This window comes from Budorcas taxicolor, chromosome 2 (genome assembly GCF_023091745.1).
Source record: "Budorcas taxicolor isolate Tak-1 chromosome 2, Takin1.1, whole genome shotgun sequence".
NCBI lineage: Eukaryota > Metazoa > Chordata > Mammalia > Artiodactyla > Bovidae > Budorcas > Budorcas taxicolor.
The window spans coordinates 73,631,378-73,656,236 of record NC_068911.1 but is presented as its reverse complement, the minus strand read 5'-3'; the positions used below and the strand labels follow the sequence as shown (position 1 = coordinate 73,656,236).

The window sequence follows — 24,859 nt, the reverse complement described above, 5'->3', positions numbered from 1 at the left end:
AATAAAAGGTCCTTTGCTTAAATAAGCGTAGAACACCCTGAATTGCTTAGGCTTCCTTTTGTCTCAAAGATTTTTCAAAAGCCTTTAATTTAAAAGTTCACATTATAGCTCTCTCAGAACAGTATGAATATTAAGTTTCTTAAACTTTTTTATCTAGATGATACTTGCTGTAATGTTTTCTGTAAAATGTCATGGAAGACTATAGAGTTCAATGGGACCCTTTAAGGGCAATGCCTCCATCTGCCATGTTGACTGTCATTTCCTGACCAGGGAATATAGGAAGAGTTATTCCCAGCCATACCACATCCCAGCACACTTAGTTATAAGGGGGACAGTGGCATGCTTCATGACAATACTGAGAACATGTGGCCTCGTGACCTACCTGTTGGAGTTAGATAGTGGATATTTCTTATTGAGGGCTTCTCAGATGGCTCAGTGGTAAAGAATCTGCCTACCAAGAAGGAGACAGTTTCTATCCCTGGGTCAGGAATATTCCCTAGAGAAGGAAATGTCAACCCACTCCAATATTCTTGCCTGGGAAATCCCATGGACAGAGGAGCCTGGCATGCTACAGTCCGTGGGGTTTCAAAGAGTCAAACATGACAGCGACTAAACAGCAGCATCTCTTATTGAGCAAGAGTAATATGCCAGTGTGTAATCAGCAAATACAAACCAAATACAGGTTAAACAGCAAAAGTTGAATATAAAGAATTAACAGCCACAATAAAAGTGTAACCATAAGGAAATACTATATGGTAACCTAGGGCTGAAGGACAGTAACCAAGGAAGGACAAACTCGAAAAGAGTTCAGAACCCCTTGGAGGAGGTGTGGCTCAGCCCCTCGAAAAGCAGAGTGGAAAGGCTTGCTGGTTTAGCTAGGCTGGAGCTGCTCTGGAGTTTCTGAACAAGCAATAGGCCACCCTTCAGGGTGCAGCCTGAATGGGTGATCAACAATTGGTAGCAAGGAAACACAGTGGTAATCAGTGTGTCTATCTGGGCAAGAGACTTCAGAGGACAAAACTGTGCAGGAGCTGGCTGAGGAAACAGCAGATGGGTGTTATCTCCTGTGTTATGGACCAGCTGCACGCAAGCTGCTCAAGGCCTCCTAGAATCAACAGCTGCTCCCTGTGTGAACCTCCAGGACACAGGCAGCTATGGGATTTGTTTCCATCCTGAGAGGACTGTGGAAAGATTATTCCCAGGCTAAGGCTAAGATCATGAGTGGTGGCATTCCATGTCTGTGACTGGACAGGCTCCACTGGGTGTTCTCACATTCTCCTAACCCCTGACACAGCGGCGATGCAAGAACTTGCTAGAAGCTCTTCTTCCTACAATGTCCCTCTGGCGCCCTCTACTGAGAAAGCTAAACGTTGTAAAGAAGAAATGCTTAAAGGGATTTAGTCATTTGTCATTCAGTGGCTCAGTCGTCTCCAACTGTTTACAATTGCACGGACTGTAGCACGCCAAGCTTCCCCGTCCTTTACCATCTCCTGCAGCTTGCTCAAAATCATATCCATTGAGTCGGTGATGGTGATGGTGCATTTATCATGGTGCATATATTGAATGATACACCTTGAGGTGAGAGGCAATAAATTGACAACTGACATAGGCATGTAGCTTCCCATTCGTAATAGTGACCTGTGTAGCAGAGTACCTTACCACTCTCTGTCACTGCACAAGGTGAAATGCTGATATTTCTATGTTTCTAATCCTTCCCAAGTAAAATAAAATCTGGAGGAATTACTACCAAATCACTGTTTTATTTTTTTGGTTTTCAACATCTTCAGCTCAGTTCAGTTGCTCAGTTGTGTCGACTCTTTGCTACTGCATGGACTGCAGCATGCCAGGCTTCCTGTCCATCACCAGCTCCCAGAGTTTACTATTTTATTTTGAAATTATTCTAGGTTCAAGGAAGTTGCAAACATAGTACAAAATGAGCTTATGTACCTCATGACTATAGAATATTCTCAAAAGCAGGAATCAATACGAACACAATGTATGTATCAGTTCAGTTCAGTTCAGTTCAGTTCAGTTGCTCATTCATGTCCAACTCTTTGTGACCCCATGAATCACAGCATGCCAGGCCTCCCTGTCCATCACCAACTCCCGGATTTCACTCAGATTCACGTCCATCAAGTCAGTGATGCCATCCAGCCATCTCATCCTCTGTCGTCCCCTTCTCCTCCTGCCCCCAATCACTCCCAGCATCAAAGTCTTTTCCAATGAGTCAACTCTTCGCATGAGGTGGCCAAAGTACTGGAGTTTCAGCTTTAGCATCATTCCTTCCAAAGAAATCCCAGGGCTGATCTCCTTCAGAATGGACTGGTTGGATCTCCTTGCAGTCCAAGGGACTCTCAAGAGTCTTCTCCAACATCACAGTTCAAAAGCATCGATTCTTCGGCACTCAGCCTTCTTCACAGTCCAGCTCTCACATCATACATGACCGCTGGAAAAACCAGAGCCTTGAGTAGATGGACCTTAGTCGGCAAAGTAATGTCTCTGCTTTTGAATATGCTATCTAGGTTGGTCATAACTTTTCTTCCAAGGAGTAAGCGTCTTTTAATTTCATGGCTGCAGTCACCATCTGCAGTGATTTTGGAGCCCAAAAAAATAAAGTTTGACACAGTTTCCACGGTTTCCCCATCTATTTCCCATGAAGTGATAGGACCGGATGCCATGATCTTCATTTTCTGAATGTTGAGCTTTAAGTCAACTTTTTCACTCTCCTCTTTCACTTTCATCAAGAGGCTTTTTAGTTCCTCTTCACTTTCTGCCATAAAGGTGGTGTCATCTGCATATCTGAGGTTATTGAGATTTCTCCCGCCAATCTTGATTCCAGCTTGTGTTTCTTCCAGTCCAGCATTTCTCATGATATACTCTGCATATAAGTTAAATAAGAGAGGGTGACAATATACAGCCTTGAGGTACTCCTTTTCCTATTTGGAACCAGTCTGTTGTTCCATGTCCAATTCTAACTGTTGCTTCCTGACCTGCATACAGATTTCTCAAGAGGCAGGTCAAGTGGTCTGGTCAAGTGTAAGTTTGATGGTAATGAATTCTCTTAGTTTTTCTTCAAGAATATTGTCACTTTGCCTTCATTTCTGAAGGTTAATTTTGGTAGAGATATAATTTGGGGTTGACAGTAATTTTCTATTAGCACTTGAAAAATATTTTGTCACTTCCTCCTGAACTTCATGGTTTTTGATGAGATATTCACTGTCATTCAAATTGTTTTTCCTCTATAGGTAAGATTTCATATATTTCTTACTGATTTCAACATTTCTGTTTTTTTCAAAATCTTGTTTTCCTGAAATTTTATTTTGATGTGTCACAGGGATACACTCAACTTTTTTACTATCTTTTTTTTTTTTTTACTATATCTTTCTGTCTTTTCATATCTTTTGTTATTTAAAAAGTTAGAAACTTTTTATCCATGTTGTCTAATAATATTTTTCAGCACCACCGTCTTTCTCTTCTTCTTCTGGGATCCCAATGACATGAATGCTGGATCTTTTTTATGGTCTCACTGGTCTCTGATGTTCTACTTTTTTTAAATTATATTTTCTTTGTGTGTTTACATCAGGTAATTTCTATCATTCTGTATTTGAGTTCATTGACCTTTCATTTTGTCCTTTCCATTCTGCTGAGACTATCCAGCGACGTTTCCTTTTCTTTTGCTTTATTTATATCTCATTTCTAAAATTCAATTTGTTTTTTTAATCTTCTATTTGCTAAGCGTTTTCCATTTGAACATGTTTAAAGCAGTTTGTAATTGTTCACTTAGCAAAGCTACTTTAAAATTCTTGCCAGATAATTCCAGTATCTGAGTGGCCTCAATGTTATTACCCATTGATTGTTTTTCTCCTTCAGTTTTTAAGTTTTTGTGGCATTTCGGTATCTGGACACTTGGGCAACTATGTTATGAACTTTGGATCTTACCTAAATCTCTTTCAGAAGATGAAGGGAGGAGTTGCCTCATTATTGCCGAGTTGAGGTAGAAGTCCAGTTTCCCCAATCAGAGTTCTTTGACTTCCTGGAGAAGGGAATCCACTACTGTTATGTGGTGGTAGGATTCACTGATATTATCCTGCCTGGCTGGGGAGGGGATTGCTCCTCTTTATTGCTCCCCTTGTAGCCTCCACCGATACCACTGCTAGAAGAGAACCCCTACCAACAGTGAATGTTGGTGAAAGTTGTGGTTGCAAACTCCAGTGTCCTCTGACACAGGCAGGGAAGAGGAGAAATGTTTCATTACCACTAGGTGGTGCAAAAGTACATGATCCGTGTGTGTGTGTGTATGTGTGTGTGTGTGTGTGTGTGTGTGTGTGTTAGTCGCTCAGTCATGTCCAACTGTTTGTGACCCCATGGACTGTAGCCCGCCAGGCTTCTCAGCCCATGGAATTCTCCAGGCAAGAATACTGGAGTGGATTGCCATTCCCTTCTCCAGAGGAACTTCCCAACCCAGGGATCAAACCCAGGTCTCCTGCATCGCAGGCAGATTCTCTACCATTTGAGCTACAGGGAAGTCCATGATCCTTACATGGTCACCAGTGACATCTTGGAGGAAGACTTTATTACCATTGAATGGGTATGAAAACCCTGGCTCTTCACCCAGTTTTCTCTGATACCGTGGTTATAGTGGGGAGGGAAGTCAATGAGGGATTTGTGATAAGTATATATTTGATCTTTGTCTCTCACTCCTGGCACGTAGCTCCTAAAGCTCTTAGAATCTCTGAAGTGATGACTGATTGTGTTTTGTATGATGACCAGGTGACTCATGGCTGGGGGCCCAAGATAGCTTCAAAATGAGGGTTACTCACCAGAAACACCAAAGCGTGATTAAAAGATGGGAATTTTAACCACATACCCTGACCTGCAAGGAGGGGAGAGGGGCTAAAGATTGAGTTAATCATCAATGACCCATGATTTAATCAATCATGCCTATGTAATTGTTAGGTAGTTAGAATAGGAAAAAGGAGTCCATAATGGTGGTGGCTAAAAGACAAAGAAAGGGAAAAGCCCATGAACATAGAACAAAGGAAGGTCCAAGGACCAGAGTGAGAATCTCAGGTAAAACAGCCCTCCTGGCTAGCCCAGTTTACACAGGGCAAGCTCGGGGGGAGGAGAAAAAACGTACAAAAAGAGGAGCCAAAATTGAGTCGGGGGCTTTTCTTCTCTTCACATCTTTTGGGGCGGCCCACACTCACACCTCGAGGCTCTCTTTTCCTTTGCTTGCCGATTAAAACTGAGCTGTAGCACCGACCCACCCATCACTTCAAATTTTTGCTATGGTGAGACAGAACTGAGGAAATTACAAACTCCCCTGACATAATGATACCTTTGCAAAAGCTCTTTAAATGGTGGATTTGGAGAGCTTCCGGGTTGGTGACTACATCAAAGTTCTTGGAGAGTAGCACACCTGGAGAAGGCATGGAGGCTCCACAACCCCTCCCATACTTGCCTGGTGCGTCTTTTACGTTTGACTGTCCATGGGTTGCATTCTTTATAATAAACAGGTACATTTAAGTAATGTAGCTTTCTGAGTTCTATACACTCTTCTAGAAAATTAACAAACCTGAGTAGGGAATCATGAGAACCCCCAGTTTATAACCAGTTTGTCTTATAACTGGCCTCTGAAGTAGGGGCAGTCTTGTGGAACTGAAGCCTTAACCTTTGGAATCTGTGCTAATGCCAGATAGTTAAACTGAATGGTAGCACACCCCATTGGAGTCCAGAGAGGTATGGCAATTATTGTCTAAAAGTTTTGCTGACTTTCCCCTTTCCTACTTCTTTTGCTAGAGACAGCAGGCTGTTTGTTCCTATTGGAGTCTTTGAGTTACTGGCTCTTTGAGCAACATGTTCTGGATATATGACTAAAAGAAAACTCAAGGAATTCACCACCATTTTGTTCCTCAAGCGCAAAAGTTCCTAGACTGTCTGCCTTCTCTTTCAAAGTCCTCTTATGTTTCATTTTACGTATTATTTCCAGGATTTTTAGCTATATTTAGAGAGAGGAATTGAGAAAATATGCCTATTCCATCTTCATCTAGAGATAGAATTTCCAAGTCAGTTTTGAATATTAGGATCATCTTTCCTATATGAGAAAAATGGTTTTCCTTCTCCATCTTCGAGTTTTTTCCCCTCCCAGTTTTGCATTCCTAATTATGCAAGATTGACTCAGAAACAATTTTTTCATTAAATAACCTCATGAGGTCACTATTAACAGCTGTGAGATGTTTTCACCATTCTTTCCTTTGCTAGTGAGATCTTCTCTGAAGTCCATTTACACATGAGACACAGACATTTTCAGCATATGTTGATTAGACTCTCACCATATGTTGATCATTCTCTAAAACAGATATTCAGGTCTTGTTGGGTGCTATTGCTTTATTGAGACTTTCTATAATAAGAGGCTAATCCAAACTTATTAATTAGCAATATCATTAAAACCAAATTTTCCAGTCTGTTCAGTCTATGGATTTGTGGATTAAAATAACCTCTTTCTTTAAAGCTTTCTTATCTAGGAGACTGCTACTTAGCATAAATGATTGAGTGATTAAAATGATTTAGCCAGAGGTGGATCTGGGAATGGAACTGACAGCTACTGGAAGATCTAATTCACACTAGACATTTTACACATTATCTAATACATTTCTCAAAATAAAGCCTTAATGTATATAAGTCCATTTTACCAATGAAGCTTTTGCAAGGTCACACAGTTGGTAGAAACCCAACCTGGGATTGAGCTCCTACTGTACTCATAGACCTAGCCAGCAGTCTATGAACCATTAGTCAACCATTAATCAATTAATGGATAGAAAACATTTTCTTAAGTGAAGGATATTAGAAAATATCATCAGACATTTCACATAGTAAAGTGAAAAATTATTTAATGAAAACAAGCTCACTTCATATGCATATATGTATAGATACATATAAATAAATTTATTAATATATATGCACTGAGTCCCAGTGCATAAAAACATTTTTTATAATGTGGTTGGCAGACAAAGAAGTCTGGAGCCATTTTGTTAGGTGACCTTTTGAGATATTCTCACTTAATCTAAGTGAGATTGTTTACCATACCCACTGTGCTAATACTTTTCCAGGAAAAAGCATCATCTTTCAAGAGCAAAATATATTTTTTGAAGCCCCAAATTTACTGTGTAGAATCTCTGGGTTACAACAGAAAGTTGCTGTTTCTATGACAAGAATTCATGCTAATGTGAAGTTCTTGATGCCTATGATTCGTTTATGTGTGTGTATATGTTTGTTTCTGGTAAAAGGACATTTTACAATTTGATTTTTTCCTACTTACCACAAAACTCTGTATCAAAGTTAAAATTTAATCAGTTTCATAATGAGATATGAATTGGACACTTGAAGTACAAAGAGGACATTACACTCCAGTGGTTAAAAGGGAAGGTTCTGCAGTCACACAGATGTATTTCAAATCTAGGCTCTGTTACACAGAACCTTAGGCAAATTAATTCTTAACTTCCTTACCTGAAATAGTATTCATAGTAGCAACTCATTTTGAGAATGTTGGAATTAAAATGAGGTATACATATAAATTATTATCAAAGTATTTTTCTTATAGCAAAAGCTTAATAGCTTTTAGCTATTAGTCCAAAACTTTTAAGTTAATACATTTGCAGAAACCAAGAATTACAAAAGAAGTCCTGAATGATTACAGGCAGAAAATAAACCCCCTTTTTTCCTGCTATTGTTAAATCACCCAGTCGTGTGTGACTCTTTGTGACCTCATGGACTGTAGTATGCTAGGCTGCTGTGTTCATGGGATTTCCCAGGCAAGAATACTGGAGTGCATTGCCATTTCCTTTTTCAGGGGATCTTCCCTACCCAGGGATCAAACCCATGTCTCTTGAGTCTCCTGAATTGGCATATGGATTTTTTTTAGCCCTAGTACCACCTGGGAATGACATTCCTGTTGGACTTGTTAAATTGCTCTTTCCTCAGAACATACATGACTGAATGACTAACAGAATATACTAAATGATGAGAGAATATTGCTTAAATTTTACTTTGTAAGTAATTATTGGCTGATTTAACATAAAAGAAAAGGGAAGAAAATAATGTTTTCCTAGTTTTGTCTATATATGGTTTTGATATATATGTATGGTTCTATAGTTTTGCCTATAAATCGACATTTATAGTCAAATGTCCATGACTTAGGGCTTCCCTGATAGCTCAGTTGGTAAAGAATCCGCCTGCAATGCAGGAGACCCCGGTTCGATTCCTGGGTTGGGAAGATTTTCTTGAGAAGGGATAGTCTACCCACTCCAGTATTCTTGGGCTTCCCTTGTGGCTCAGCTTGTGAAGAATCTGAGGCCACCCACTGCAGTATTATGGCCTGGAGAATTCGAAGGACTCTATAGTCCATGGCGTTGCAAAGAGTTGGACACAACTGTCCATGGCTGTACAAATCAGTCCTCTCTATAATCTAATTCTCAGTTAACTGACATAACTTTGAAGGGTCAAGTCATGAGCCAGAAATTATATAGGAAAGCTGGATATCTATACTGGAATACAAATCCCAAGATCTAGCATGCCTAAGCAGTGTTTAGAAAATTATTCACACATATCTTTAATGAAAGGACTTTTTATATTGCAGGACAACCTGGAATCATCCATATTCCCAATGCAGAAGGGCTCTCTGAACCTCCTGCGACAGAAATGGGAATCCAGCGATTACCAGAAAAGCGAGTACAGTCCCAGGGGCAGTCGTTGCAGGCTTTTCCAGCCTCAAGAAAACAAATTGCTTGAACCTGAAGGAGAGGTAGCATCAACACTTGGACCTCCAGATCCTCCAAGTCTGCTCCGAAGTGTCAGAGAAGAGGTATTGAGTGCAGAGCCTGAAGGAAAGTGTCCTGAGGACAAAAGTGACTACTCTAGGGACTGTGCTCAGCTGGAAGTGCTGAAGGAGGGTTCCCTGAGTGGTCGGCACAGGATTGAACGGTTCTCCATCGCCCTTGACGAGCTGAAGAGTGTGTTTGAAGCTCCACGGAGTGGAAACAGACAAGCTGGACCGGCTGAGTACAGCCGGAAGGTAAGGAGCCATTGATTGAGAGTCCACATTTATAATAGTCAAGATAGGCAGCTTGCCTAGCCTTCCATTTCTAAGCATATAGTTTCCCCACCCCTCCACTATTCGAGACAGATATCCTGAAGAAACCATGTAATACAGTGTGAAACGTGGCATCCACTGTTATTGACTTCCTCTATGGTCTGTTCCTTTGGGAACTTGATCTCCTTTCACTCCCACAAAAACAGCTCTGATAGGCCCTTTTATGTAGATGTTTCTTTATGTATATGCCTTATTTCTGCGGCTAGGTTGTAAGTTCCTTAGAGGTAAGGACAATTTCTTATCAATCTTTGTACTTCAAACATCTAAGAAATGGTGCTGCGTTTAGCTCCATGAGGATTTATAAGAATTTATCAGTAATGATGGAGAAGTGAAACAAGTGAAGGCTCTGGAACCAACTGTGACCTAGATTTTAATCCTGACACCTGCCATTTACTTCTAGCTGTGTGAAGCTTAGCATTGTGAATGTGTGTCTTAATCTGCCACTTCTCAGGCATCTTGTAAGAATTGTTGATATTATATTTATACCACAGGGCATACAGTCTGGAGTATTTTGTGGTAAAGTATGATTCTGCCTCAGTGATTATGGTGTACTATAATGTCACCTATAAAATATGTCTATTAGCTGAAGGGGACATTTATTCAAATACAGGAAATAGGATTAGCAACATTGTTAACAAATACCACATTTATATTTCTGTTGTCAGTTAAAAGCAACTACTGCTTAAACTGAAATTGCTTGAATGTATCACACTCAGTAGAGTCCCTACAAAAGAGATTATAGTTGAATTTCATAAATAATTAATAAATAATCTCAGGTTTTCCATTGGGAAGCAAACTCCATGCTCTATTCTTTTTCATTTTAAGCTTAGTGAAAGTTATCAGGGAGGCACAGGCCTATTCTTGTTAATGGATCATTAGCTTTGAAGCTTCACAGAAATAGAAAAATTTGTTGAAAGCTTCACAGAAATAGAAAAATTTTCAAAATAAATTATTTTGCTAATATTTTCTCTCAGGTTTTTATTGGGACATATTGTAGTTATGATGAGACCATTGTTGTATATCAGGTAACTCAACTTGATTTAATGAGAATAAAGGATATAAAGTTATATATGAGATTATGTTGAAGCTAGAGAATGTCTCAAAAAAAATCAAACTGTTGATACTTACCAATCTTCAATTTGAGGACTTTGTTTCCCTTCTTTTTACTCTATAGGTGCAAATTTTTTGTTTATGGCTTTATAATATCTTTTGGTTTGATCCCTGGGTCAGGAAGATGCTCTGGAGAAGGAAATGGCAACCCACTCCAGTATCCTTGCCTGGAGAATTCTCTGGACAAAGGAGCCTAGTGGGCTAAAGTCCGTGGGGTCACAAAGAATTGGACATGATTGAGCGACTAACACACACACAACACACACACAGTTGGATGTCTAGGGATTGGGGAACACTTAACATAGATCCTTACAATGTCATTTATTCTTACCTTAATGAATTAAGTTAAGCCACAGAAAAGAGTTTCATCTCTGTTGATTTTAGTATTATAATTCTGAATATTAACCCAAGATAATTAATTAAAGAATTGGCTAAAGATAGAAAATGACATTTTTATAAATTATGTAATAGAACCTAGCCTCATCTGGAACAGATGTAGCTGCTTAAATACATTATTTTTAAAAAATAAAACATTAATAAGGGTTTCTGGTTGAAATGTGAGATTACTGCTATTGGTTGGTATGTGATTTTTGGACCTGGTGCCTATAAAAATAATTATGGAAAGAAATCAGATGTGAAAACACCTCTTGGTTTTCAAAAATTAAATTTGATCAACATCTTTAATACACTGTGTTCTAGCCATTCTAAGGTACTATGCCATAACATGGTATTTCCCTAAATGTATAAAACATCGACTGTGTGTTTAGAAATTTTTCATCTGTAGAAACAAACATGAATTTTAGAATAAGTTCTTAGGAATGAATGTTAGTAATGGCTGCAGAACTCTCTATATAAATTCCATATGACTTCTAAAACAAGGAGGAAAAAAGGAAAAGAAAAATGAGAATCCAATAAGAAATTAACTGCTTTCTTCCAATGAATCATATTTTGTTACTAGGCATGCAAAAAGAGTCCTCGTTCAACTTAAAATTATATATTTCATGCAAAAGCTTAGCTAGCAATTTTATACAACTTAACATTTAACCCTTTGTTTCTATAGATCCCTTTCTTCCTTCTTATATCAATACTTTGTTATTATTATAAGTTAATGGCATAATATTGATTTGCATAAGTTATCCAAAATATACTAACTATTTTATAACTGACAGTTATATTTATGGAGACTCTCTATTGAGATATTGGTGATGTGGGGAAAGGTATTCAATATTTATGATATTTAAAGTAAACACAAAAAATTATTTCAGATAAGAAAGGTTATTACAGTTAGAAATTCATCTCAACAATGATAAACAAGAACTGCATTTTTGTGTTGTTGTAGAGGGGAACTCTTCAGCAATAGGCACTTGTTAAGAAAAATTTCATAAAATTATTGAAGTTCAGTCTAAGTTTGTAAAATTTTTAAAGGCATGGAATTATATATATATATGTATACATATTTACAGATATGCACACAAATATATTTGTTTAAAACATTTAAAGTCAACATAGGAGAAACATGTCTTTATTAAAAAGTGTCCATTAACAGATAGTTTAGAAAATATTTGTTAATTGGTAAAAGGAATTATAAGAGCCAATGTTGTTTCTATAAAATATAAGCTCATAAAATAGAGATGATCTTAACCCCTAAAAGTAGTCACTGTATTCCACAGCTTTTGTTATAACAATTTACCCTAATATAATTGCAATAGAAACTTAATGAGAAAATCTTAAAATAATTTACCTGCTGGCATTTTATAATTTCACACAACCTATTGTGATCAACTGTAAAACTCCTTATAAAAGCAACATAGAATGAACTTTTGCACTGAGGATTTTTATGCTCATGAGGCAGACAATAATTCAAAGACATAAATTCAAACAGGCATTATCCCAAATAAATGAAATGGAACATGATTTTAATAGAGTTTTTAAGAACTTTTAAGAATCTAAGATTATAAATTTCAGAGAAAATGCCATATCCATTTGTAACAATAAGAAATTGTTATTATATCATGCGATGTATCCATTAGCATTTGCTGCATAACAAACCACCTTGAAATTAGAATCTTTAAACAATATACATCTGTGATTGCTTACAATCCTCTGGTGAGCTGGGAAGTTTATCTAGTGTTTTCTGGCCTCGCACATATATCTATGGTCAGTTGCCGAGTGAGCAGGAGTCTGGCTACTCTGGGATGGTTCCAGGGCTAGGACAACTCTGTTCTGCCTGATGTAGTCTTTCCTCCTCCAGTGCGTTGCCCAGATTTATGCTCAGGTCATAGAAGTATCAAGAAAGACAGTGGAACTTCCTGAGGGCTCTAGAGGTCTTCTCTCAGAGCTTGCACATCTCATCTCCATATTGTATTGGCCAGAATCATCACAAAACAAGCCAGATTATAATGTGCTGAAATATATTTCACCTCTTGATGGAAATGGCAACCCACTCCAGTGTTCTTGCCTGGAGAATCCCAGGGAAGGGGGAGCCTGGTGGGCTGCCGTCTATGGGGTCGCACAGAGTCAGACACAACTGAAGTGACTTAGCTTTAGCTTGATGGGAGAAATTGCAGACTAACATTTGCAAAGATCTTCAGGACACAGATAATCACAATGGTATGATCACTCACCCAGCCAGGCATTCTGGAATGCAAAGTCAAGTGAGCCTTAGGAAGCATCACTACAAACAAAGCTAGTAGAGGTGATGGAATTCCAGTTGAGATATTTCAAATCCTGAAAGATGATGCTGTGAAAGTGCTGCACTCAATATTCTGGCAATTTTGGAAAATTCAGCAGTAGCCACAGGACTGGAAAATGTCAGTTTTCATTTCAATTCCAAAGAAAGGCAATGCAAAAGAATGCTCAAACTACTGCACAATTGCACTCATCTCACATGCTAGAAAAGTAATGCTAAAAATTCTCCAAGCCAGACTTGAACAGTACATGAACTGTGAAGTTCCAGATGTTCAAGCTGGTTTTAGAAAAGGCAGCAGAAAAAGAGATCAAATTACCAACATCTGTTGGGTTATCAAAAAGGCAAGAGAGTTTCAGAAAAACATCTATTTCTACTTTATTGACTATGCCAAAGCCTTTGACTGTGTGGATCACAATAAACTGCAGAAAATTCTGAAAGAGATGGGAATACCAGACCACCTGACCTGCCTCTTGAGAAACCTATATGCAGGTCAGGAAGCAAGAGTTAGAACTGGACATGGAACAACAGACTGGTTCCAAACAGGAAAAGGAGTACGTCAAGGCTGTATATTGTCACCCTGCTTATTTAACTTATATGCAGAGTACATCATGAGAAATGCTGGGCTGGATGAAGGACAAGCTGAAATCAAGATTGCCGGGAGAAATATCAATAACCTCAGATATGCAGATGACACACCCTCATGGCAGAAAGCAAAGAAGATCTAAAGAGCCTCTTGATGAAAATGAAAGAGAAGAGTGAAAAAGTTGGCTTAAAACTCAACGTTCAGAAAATGAAGATCATGGCATCTGGTCCCATTACTTGATGGCAAATAGATGGGGAAACAGTGAAAACAGTGACAGACTATTTTGAGGGGCTCTAAAATCACTGCAGATGGTGACTGCAACCATGAAATTAAAAGACATTTAGTCCTTAGAAGAAAAGTTATGACCAACCTAGATGGCATATTAAAAAGTAGAGACATTACTTTACCAACAAAGGTCTGTCTAGTCAAGGCTATGGTTTTTCCAGTGGTCATGTATGGATGTGAGAGTTGGACTATAAAGAAAGCTGAGTGCCGAAGAATTGATGCTTTTGAACTGTGGTGTTGGGGAAGACTCTTGAGAGTCCCTTGGACTGCAAAGAGATCCAACCAGTCCATCCTGAAGGAAATCAGTCCTGAATATTTATTGGAAGGACTGATGCTGAAGCTGAAACTCTAATACTTTGGCCACCTGATGTGAATAACTGACTCATTTGAAAAGACCCTGATGCTAAGAAAGATTGAGGGCAGGAAGAGAAGAAGATGACAGAGGATGAGATGGCTAGATGGCATTACCGACTCAATGGACATGAGTTTGAGTAAACTCTGGGAGTTGGTGATGGACAGGGAGGCTTGCCATGCTTCAGTCCATGGGGTTGCAGAGAATGAGACACAACTGAGTGACTGAACTGAACTGAACTGATTTGCAAGGGTAAACAGTCAAGGAGATGAATAATTGGAGCTACTCTAAACAATCTACCACAAGCAAGTTTACGCAAACACATTCAAGAATCAGAATGGTTTAATGTATCATGAATAAATGCAAAATCAGGAGGAAGACTTTACACAAAGGGATACATAATGTTAGCTATTTGTGGACAAAACTCTTTTCTTATTCTTCTCTTAGATTCAATTAATTGACTACACTGATGATAATACAGAGGCAGAATAATAGCCTCCCAAAGATGTCCACATCCTGATCCCCAGAACTTGTGAATATGTTACTAATAAGGCAAAGGGGACTTTGAAATGTGGTTAAGGATCTTGAGATGGAAAAGTTTTCCTGAAGTATACCAGGTGAAAACAGGGTGTTATAAAAAGGAGGCAAGAATGTCAGAGTGAGAGATAATCTGAGAAGATATGATGACAGAACCAGAGATGGGAATGGTACAGGGCCATGATCCAAGGAACGTGGGCAGCCTCTGGAAACAGAGGCAAGGAAGCCAGGCCCTCCCCTCCACCCCCTCCCCTGCCCACAGCATCCAGAAGGAATGTTTTCCTAAAGACATCTTGACTTTAGACCAGTGAAACGAACTTCGGACTTTGATCCCCAATACTATAAGGTCATAAATTTGTGTTGTTTTAAGCCCCTAAGATTATGGTAATTTGCTTCAGCAGCTATGAGACTAATACAGTTATATTGTAGACTTTTCAAAATCTGCTAAAAAATGTTAGGTAGTATATGATTTTGGAGTTTTCCTCTGCTCTTCCCTGATGAACATAATCCCATATTTTAAATCCCATCTTTTCTATATGTAGTTGATGATATGTGTGTTTGTAACTTTAGGTAACCAAGAAACATTAATAAATTTAGTTTTGGATGATCTGTATTTGATATGCAACACATAGTCACCTAAAAGGGTGAATTTGTTAGGAGAGGAAGTTTGGCAAAGGAACAATAACAAAAGGAAAAGAAAAGGAAGATATCATAAAGGAACAAGTAAACACAAAGCATTGTGAGATACACTTGCTTCAAATCATGTTTCTCTATGAGCAAACATATATTTAGGTGGAATATACATGCAATTTTCAACTTAATTCTGAATTGGCCACGTGATGCAAAAAGCCAACTCGTTGGAAAAGACTCTGATGCTGGAAAATATTGAAGGCAGGAAAAGAAGGGGATAACAGAGGATGAGATAGTTGGATGGCATCACTGACTCAATGGACCATGAGCTTGAGCAAAATTCCAGGAGATGGTGAAGGACAGGGAAGCCTGGAGTACTGCAGTCCATGGGGCTGCGAAGAATCAGAAACAACTTAGCAGCTGAACAACACAAACAACTCTGGGTATTAGATTTTGAATAGCAGCAGTGTTTAGACTAACTTGGAGCAAAGCAAGCTTGTTCAAGTTCTTTTGTCTTTTTTCCCAGTTCTCGGTTGCTATCCATAGCACTAGAACAGTGAGACCACTAAGCAAATACCACTGAAGGATCACTTCAGCCTTCCCTATGATCCTAGTGTGAATAAAGGGTTTCTTGATTCAATTAATAATTAATTTTTCATCTATTCCATTCATATCTTTAGACTCCAAATATTAAATGATTTTATTTTCACAATAGATTACATAATGATTTACTTGTTTTCTTTTTTTTAATTTTTATTTTTACTTTATTTTACTTTACAATACTGTATTGGTTTTGCCATACATTGACATGAATCCACCACGGGTGTACATGTGATCCTAAACATGAACCCCCCTCCCACCTCCCTCCCCACAACATCCCTCTGGGTCATCCCCGTGCACCAGCCCCAAGCATGCTATATCCTGCATCGGACGTAGACTGGTGATTTGATTCTTACATGATAGTATACATGTTTCAATGCCATTCTCCCAAATCATCCCACCCTGCTTGTTTTCAATGCACAGATATGATCTTTGTCATAAACCCCACTCACTTGTGCAATCCGTTTAATTTACCTAACACTCCAACAGAAACTGTTTCTGTCGTTCACTTAGGCTATAGATTGACACAGAGCATTCAGGCATGAGCTGAACTTGATCCATCTCAGGAGGCACAGTCATCCTATTGTAGCTAGTTGTGTGGCCTCAGAATGCATTGATTCCGTCTATTGTATGATTGGAGGTTCAAAGAAGGACATGAAGACACAGGCTAACAGACTGTGGGCCTATGTGTGCATCAGTGATTGAATAGGATATAAACAATTAAATATGGGCTAGTTTCCAGAATATTATTTTCATTCCCTCCAATAATCAAAGCCTCTGGTTTTTCATTTAATGACCAATTTTTCATCTACTTTTTAGTTCTGCATAAAATCAAACCTTTAAAGGCCAGGTGAATCATGGCTTCCAATTTGCTTCCACTAAAAATCACTTCATTAGATACACACACTTCCATTTATTCGTATACTTGGGCACCTGGGGACTCAGGGATTAATTTATCTCTAATCTCAAGGAGCAGGAAGCACTACTCTTCGCAGGCAGTTGCCCTGTCAGAGCCTCTGATTCTCTATCTCCCACCGTCCATTACATCAGTGTTTCTGAGATAATTTCTGTCAAGCATAAAGTATTTTATAAAAGCATTTAAAGAGATGGAGGTTATTACAGTCTTGAAAATCACTGCTGAAAAATTTGTTCACCAAACTCTCAAGTATTTCCCCTATAGGAAAAGTTTTAAGGATCTTTGAAGACAGAAAATATTTTTTTCTGTGTCTGAAAGTGAGCAAGTAGATTTTGGAGAGCTTAAGTAAATAATGAGAAAGATGACCCCTTTATTTTTGTTAGAGGATATGTTAGACAGGATTGTAATTTTCATTTCAGCATAGAATATAAGAGCATAATATTTGGTGACAAAGAATCAGTTGGAAACCTTTGCTCAGCTACTTCCTCAATGAGTGAACTTAAATGAATTATTTCACCTCATTAATCCTTAATTTCCACACCTATAAAATGAGTATATTAATATGGCACAGGATTTTTGTGAAGATAAAGTTATGTAACACCTGAAGGGGAAGAGGTATTTAAGAAGTAGCACCAAATGAAATTTAAGAAATAGTACCAAACTAGAACCGAATGAATTTTTCTTCTATTTTCTCTTCTCCAGTATCATTTGTATAACTCAGTAGATGTCCTTGGGGGGAAATATTTAATCTCAACGAGCTTTTGTTTTCTCATCTATAAAGGCAGAAGCCTACACTCTCACCAGCTAGAGCAAATGCTAATGAAAATTTCCACCATGAGTTATAATCCCATTTTGAGATGAAAAGACAGTTTGTTAAACTACAGTTTTCAAAGTTTTATTAAGGCCCTAGACAGAGATATGTTTGCACCTTCATTGTCCTGATTAACAGAAGTTACTGGCACTTAGTCAAATCGAAATCCAAAAAAGATGAGATTTACATTGTATGAAAGTGTTTATTGTATTCACACACAGAAAGAGAATAAATTAAACTTCGACTTCAAAGATACCACAAGGATGGGCTGTAATGGTTTGCTTTGTTTTATGCGGCTTTTTCTTAGTGATATAATTTGCTTTTCAGTTATTGCTAGTGTTCTTTGGTTGTTCTTTGTCCATTTATATCTTTGTTATTTTACTGCCTCCTGCCCAGTGTTTGATGTTAGCTGAAGGAAAAATAGTTCTGTGGTCTGATGGTAACATTCCCAGCTGAACTCATCTGCATGCTCTTAAAGACTTTCTGAGGAAATTGCCATCTTGTCCCACTTGTGTATTGCAGTGACATATGCAGTCCCAATATGACTGTAGAGAACGCAGCGCCAGTAACCACAGAAAAATGTTAAGCAATATTGACTCACCTTCAGCTGCGAAAACTGCTGTCGATTCATGATTGGCATTCTTTGATATTTTACTTGAAAGCCTAGTGAAGCTTTTCAGCCTTGTGTTATAAGAATATTGATACCAGCGCTGCTGCCTCTACTGCAAACCCACCTTCTTTTAGCCACTCCGTCTTCCCCAGATGCTTAGCCAACATATCTACTTACTGATTGAATTAATTCTCTGAGTCTCATACATGATTCTTTTCCTCTTTCCTGTCCTCCCAATGGCTGCTTTTCATATGCTACCAGGTTATTTTACCTTACCATCAGGATAAGCTAAGAGGAAAAATAAAGAAAACATTACCTGGGGAGGGAGAATTAAATAAAACTTTGTTTTTTATTCAAGGGCCTTAATCCTACCAAAGGCCATGAAAATGACATTCCAGTTTCTTAATCAGCAATTTGAAAACCATCTCATCCTTGCTTTCTCCTTTGCCTTAGCCCACATCTGGCCACCTCTAGAGACTTATGCCAAAGCAATTTCATCAGAGCTGAGTTAATGGCTCAACACTTGATCTGGCATCTCAAAGCACAAAGCAGAGTGCTGGACAGTGCCTGACAGACAGCTGGCCCACCAGGCATTTGGGTGCCTCTTTTCAGATGAGATGAAAAGTCTGGCTCAAGCTATTTATCAAGCAAAACCCCAAACTTCATCACTAAGCCCAGTCCCTTAGTCAGAGTTATATTGCCATGGCACCTTGTCCCAGGGTTCCAACCAGGTATCGAAAAACTGGATGTGGCCCAAAGTCTGTGTAGACGGGAGATTACCCTAAGCTAAAACAGAGCAGTGAACTGCATATGTGTGGGCTCAAAATCTGTAGCTTTTGAGGAGAAGAAAGGCCCCAGGGTAGCAACTGGGGCTTTAAACACGGAACCCTGGGGCCTCAACCTGATGTCTATTATGGTCCAAGTCTACAGCAACCTGAATGCATCATTCCATTGCATATCCTTGGGGCCAGTTATTCCTCTCGGCATCTGCAGTGTGTTTAGAATTTGTCACAGGAGACCAGTGATGTCTGTTTCTGGAGGGTTTGCCCTGAAGAACAGCCTCAGGGCATTGCCTCTCTTCCTCTCTAACAACACAGGAATACCTTCCAAAACACTCTGACAGATAAATTTCTATTTATTGTGGAGAAGCTCAGGAGAAAAAAAAGAAAAAAGCTAAGTTATCAAAGTTAATATCACCAGTGCTAAGATACACTGATATCATGCATCCCCTGAATGGACAAAACACCACCCCTGTGGTATTCTTACCAAAATACATAATCTCAGTTTAATCATGGAGGACCATCATTTAAACCCACATATACAGAGATGTTATAAAGCAGCTGGCCATTACTCTTCAAAACTGGTAGGGTCACTTTGGGCAATTACTAAAAAACTACCCCAGATTGGAGGAGACTAGAGACATGATAACTAAATTGAGGATGGGATTGTCTGTTGAATCTTGGGCCAGAAAAGAGAGCATTAGTGGGAAAGTTGGTGAAATTCTAGTAAGGTCTAAATATTTTTTGGTTTCACAATCATACTGTGACTAAATAAAATTTTAAGATTAGAGAAAGCTGAACAAATGGTATATGGGAATCTCCATATTTTTCTTGCAACTGTTCAATAAGTAATATTTTTTCAAAATAAAAATTTAAATATTTATGATCAATCTTGAGACTTTAGCACTGTGGAGTGAAAGATTATGGTCCCTTTTACTCTGATTTTTACATACCTCACAGATTTATTATTTTTATGTCCCTTTGTAGAATGTGATTCCTACCTCCCTACTCCCTTACTTCTAAAATTTTGGAAGTTTCAGCCATTTAAGCTCTGCCTATAATTTCAGGTTCTCTGCAATTAATTGTTTTTCTAGCAAGGAGAATTTAAGGAGCCTACTCAGTAGTTCAGAAGTTGAATAAATGGAAGCTCTACAGTTTGTTGTTATTTGGTCACTAAGTTGTGTCTAACTCTTTTGCAACCCCATGGACTGTAGCCTGCCAGACTTCTCTATTCATGGCACTTCCCAGGCAAGAATACTGAAGTGGGTTGCCATTTCCTTCTCCAGGGTGTCTTCCCAACCCACGGATCAAACCTGTGTCTCCTGCTTGGCAGATGGGTTCTTTACCACTGAGCCACCAGGGAAGCCCCAGCTCTACATTTAGATCAGCTTTGAATTTATACCCTAGTTCCACTCACTGAGTTTTACTACATTTTCAGAAGTAAATTGCTTGCCTTTTTTTTTTCTTTTTCGTAGTTGTAGTTGTTACTGTTATTTAAGCCATTGGTTCTGTCTTGATTACAATCCTAAGTCATTGGCTCAAATTCAAGAAACTCAAATACCTCTGGTCTCAGACTCAAATTCCGTGAACTATAACTCTCTATTGCCCTTCTGATGCTGATTTGACAGCAAACTTCAGTCTCTCAAATACATTGTCAGCCCCTCCAAAATCCTCACCCTCTCTTTGGTAGTTATAATGCATTGTCTTTTGATAGATGCTCCTAAAATTTCTTCCATCTCTTTGGAACTAGCCCCTCTGATGCAAACTTTCTTAACTTCGTAGACTCCTTGTTGGTTCTTCTTACTGAGTACCAAGCCTGAGTGTTGTTATAGTAAAGCCTTCTTTATGTAGGTGTTCTTTCTATTCCTGAAATGAAGTCCTTTATCTGAACTTAGAAGTCTGGAATTTTTGGACAGGTTTGAAATTAAATATATTTAGCCTGGAGAGCACTGGAGGCAGTGACAGTTCAGAATGGATGTGGCTATTACAACAGGTATAGTCATCCTGATATCCTTTTCCTGGACATCAGTCAGCCTTTAGACACTAAACTGTACCCTTATTTTAGCAGCTGTTTAGCACTCGCTATATTGTGTGTGGAAAACAAATGGTTAACCCGTTTTCCTACTTGGAAAGATATTTCTTTATCTGTTTAATGTGTAGCAGTGAGTGAATGCATTGAGCTTCAAACACCTGAAACAAATTCAAGCTCCATTAATGTTTCTCATCTACTCCCACCACCAAATATGATGATTTATGGTACTTAATAGTACACTAACTTGTTTTTATGTCAATGTAAAGTCATTTATTGGGTACCATGAGACAAATCACTCTAAAGCATGCTAATGCATCATAATGTATGCATTTCTCCCCTCACCGCCTTTTGTGGAGCCATGTCAGGAGCATACACTTAAATTAATCAGACTGTTCTGATTTCAACCTTGATTAGATATCAGAATCTTTTATTAATGATAAAGATGATATAAAATATATCCATTTCTGGTCATAATGATTTTATAATTTAATCTTTTTCCCATTTACCTTTGTTTTTGAGTGTTAGGAGCAATTTTTCCTTGTTTTGAAATATGACTGAAATTCTCATAGGAAAGGTAATTCAAGGTATTAAAAAAAAATAAACAAAAACTGACTTCCAGAGACAAATTTTATCTTTTTCCCCAGCCTCACCCCAATTACACAGACACACAGACAGACACACAGACACACACACACACAGACACACACACACACGCATTGGCTTTTTAAAAGTATTTTATGTTTAAAAGTAAAATTGAGAGACTGTAGGACGTTGTGTCAGTATCTATAAAAATGACTTATTTTTCCAGAACCAGCAAGTATCTTTTTTTCTGAGGTACATTTAAAGTTTTCTCTTTGATTTATAGGCATAGTCTTTTTAGCAGGTCCCACATATATTTGAGCTTATCCCTGAATCCCTCCCCTCACCCCAACACTGGTCTGCCTCTAGACCCTGGAGGATAAGGCACTGTGGCTAGCAAGTACTAATTCTTCAAACACTGAGTATTTCCCAGGTACTTTGTTGAAGGCTTCATGGGTATTGCTGCCTATTTAACACTCAGAGTCATCTTAGAAATTCAGAGCTATCATTATTCCTATTTTACAGCTACAGGGTAGACAAGTTAAATAACTTATGGAAGGGTACATACACCATTGGTAAGTAATAGAGCAGGGGTTTGAACCCACATCTATCTAAATCTAGAACCCTATGGATATTCCCTGGATTCATATTGTCCATCTTCATACAGGCTCTCACAGCTGTGTTTTTGGTATAAATGGACCCTAGTCAGTCATAGAAATCACAGCAACTGCTAAATTTTGAAAGCCACAAATGCCACTCAGTTCAGTTCAGTCACTCAGTTGTGTCCGACTCTTTGCAACCCCATGAATCGCCACTAGATATACTCAATTCTAAGACACATATTTCTTCACATGTTAAGCCTTTGAAACTGACATGCTTCTAGTAGTCAATGGCACTTTATAGTTTGCCAGAATTTTCCTCTTTTCTTAGAGGTACATAAAATAATGATATCACTTTCCTTTGACAGCATAAATAAACTTTGTATTTTGAATAAATGCAGTTAAAAAGTCAATAACCATTCATTGTGTGCCAGGAATATACTAATCACTTGAAATATATTCTCTTTTTTTAATTTTCATAGCTACCCTATAGATTAAGCTTGTACAACACTATCATTTTGTGAATGAAAAAATAGAGGATTAGTAAAAATAAGACCTTTTGTTCTAAGGTCCTTCTGTGTAGAAATGGTTGAAAAAGGAATCGTGCAAACAGGCTGAGTCCAGAGGCTTTATTCCTAAAGGCTAGTTTTTGTATTATGCTTATTGGGCTAGTAGACTTTAAGCTAAAATTTTCTAGTCTAATGAACAAGAAACCCTGTGCAAAATAACTTACACACTAACAAGGAACTTAATAAAGATGTGAAAGCAATCAACAGTAGCTTATTTGGCAGAAAGAACAAGCATTTTATTTAACTTCTTTCTCTTCCAGGGGCTGGGAATAGAAGCAGAGACGAATTTAGTGTAACTTGACACAGACAAAGGTATTTAGAGATATTTGAAGGAAAAGAGATTTTTTTTCTTTTTTGTCATATTCCACTAGTTTCATTTTTGAGATTTCACATATAAGTTATATCACGCAGCATTTTTCTTTTTCTGATTTATTTCACCCAGCATAATACATATATGTCTTCTTTATCCGTTCATCTGTTGATGGATAGATACTTAGATTGCTTTCATGTGTTGACAATTGTAAATAATGCCGCTATGAACATTGAGGTGCATGTATCTTTTTAAATGGTTGTACCAGTTTAACTCCCACCAGCAGTGTATGAGGGTTCCCTTCTGAGAGATTATTTTAAGAAAAAAAAATCTTTGAAGTTTATTTAATATTCATTATAAGGCAAATTCGCAGATAAATAAAGCCAAAATCTAGGGGATAAGTCTAACTGTAAGAATTTTAGAAGCCTAAAAGCTGCTGGAGAGGGCAACCAGAGGGGAGGAAGACAGTAGGTCAAGACAGATAAAATTTTTAAAATTTAATGAACAGGAATATAGTCTGCTTTTTCCAGTTTAGGTGCTTCTTTTTAATTCTCTCAATTACTTACTGTGGATAGTCACTCAGATTCATTCTTCTCTTTCTGTGATTTCAATTTCTGACCCTATGTAAATAATGCCGACGTATTTATCTCAGTCCTACCTTGTTACCTAAGTTCTCTCCCCATATTTTTAAGTCATTCTGAATATTACTCAGATACCTCAGAATGCCTCACTCTCAGCTCATTATTCTCCATGCAAATCAACTTCTTACCCAAAGTCCATTTATTCTCAGTGACAAGCCCAGTGTACAGTGACCAAGAGTTCTCTCTGATAGTTTAATTTATCCTGCTTATTTGCCTTCAACTCCACATTTCTCAGTTTCTCTTTCTACTTTTCATTTATCACCTGGCCTTTGTCACTTGTTACCTGTTTCATTACATACCTTCATGTCTAGCATCTTAATCCTTCTAGGCCAAATCATTTTTGTCCAGGCTTGATCTCAGTGATACAATCAACTGCTAATTCCCACAGCCATGGACTTGTGTGCCATATCATATGCTCATGTATGCCATCTATATGCATTCTATTTTATTGTGTTGCATTGTCAAAGTCACTGCCATGTGTGGTTAATTTAACTGCAATTAATTAAAATTAAATTAGGCCTTCCTTCATCACTCAGTTGGTGAAAAATCCACCTGCAGTGCAGAAGACCCCAGTTCGATTCCTGGGTCAGGAAGACCCACTGGAGAAAAATAGGCTACCCACTCCAGTATCCTTGGGGGCTTCCTTGGTGGCTCACCTGGTAAAGAATCCACAGGCAATGTGGGAGACTTAGGTTGGATCCCTGGGTTGGAAAGATACCCTGGAGAAAAGAAAGGATACCCACTCCAGTATTTTGGCCTGGAGAATCCCATTGACTGTATAGTCCATGGGGTCACAAGAATTGGATATGACTTATTTATTCCCTTAATCACTCTAGCCATATTGCAAGTTCTCAGTGGCTACATGTGACTAATGTTTGCTGTATTGGACATCATGCATGTAAAGGACATCACCTCTGAAAGTTCTATTGGACCCTAGTTCTCCTATAGAGAGCTTCAACTTCCCCATTAAAGATGTTCCTAGTGGTATATGTGTTCTCAAGTTCTTCCGGTGTATTCCAGTCTATATCTCCGCATTTCCACTTCATACTAATGCCTCAGGTGAACTTTGTCTAACATTT

General features: G+C 38.3%; 1 protein-coding gene across 1 annotated transcript in view; it reads left to right on the top strand.

Annotated features, from left to right (window-relative positions):
* The first annotated feature begins 8,659 nt into the window (after nt 1-8,659).
* Nucleotides 8,660-24,859, top strand: part of XIRP2 (xin actin binding repeat containing 2) — a 345,439-nt gene continuing 329,239 nt past the window's right edge. Inside the window, exon 1 of the mRNA XM_052657157.1 lies at nt 8,660-9,070. Coding sequence (XP_052513117.1) covers nt 8,663-9,070 — 408 coding nt within the window. The 5' untranslated portion in view covers nt 8,660-8,662. The remainder of the gene's footprint in view (nt 9,071-24,859) is intronic.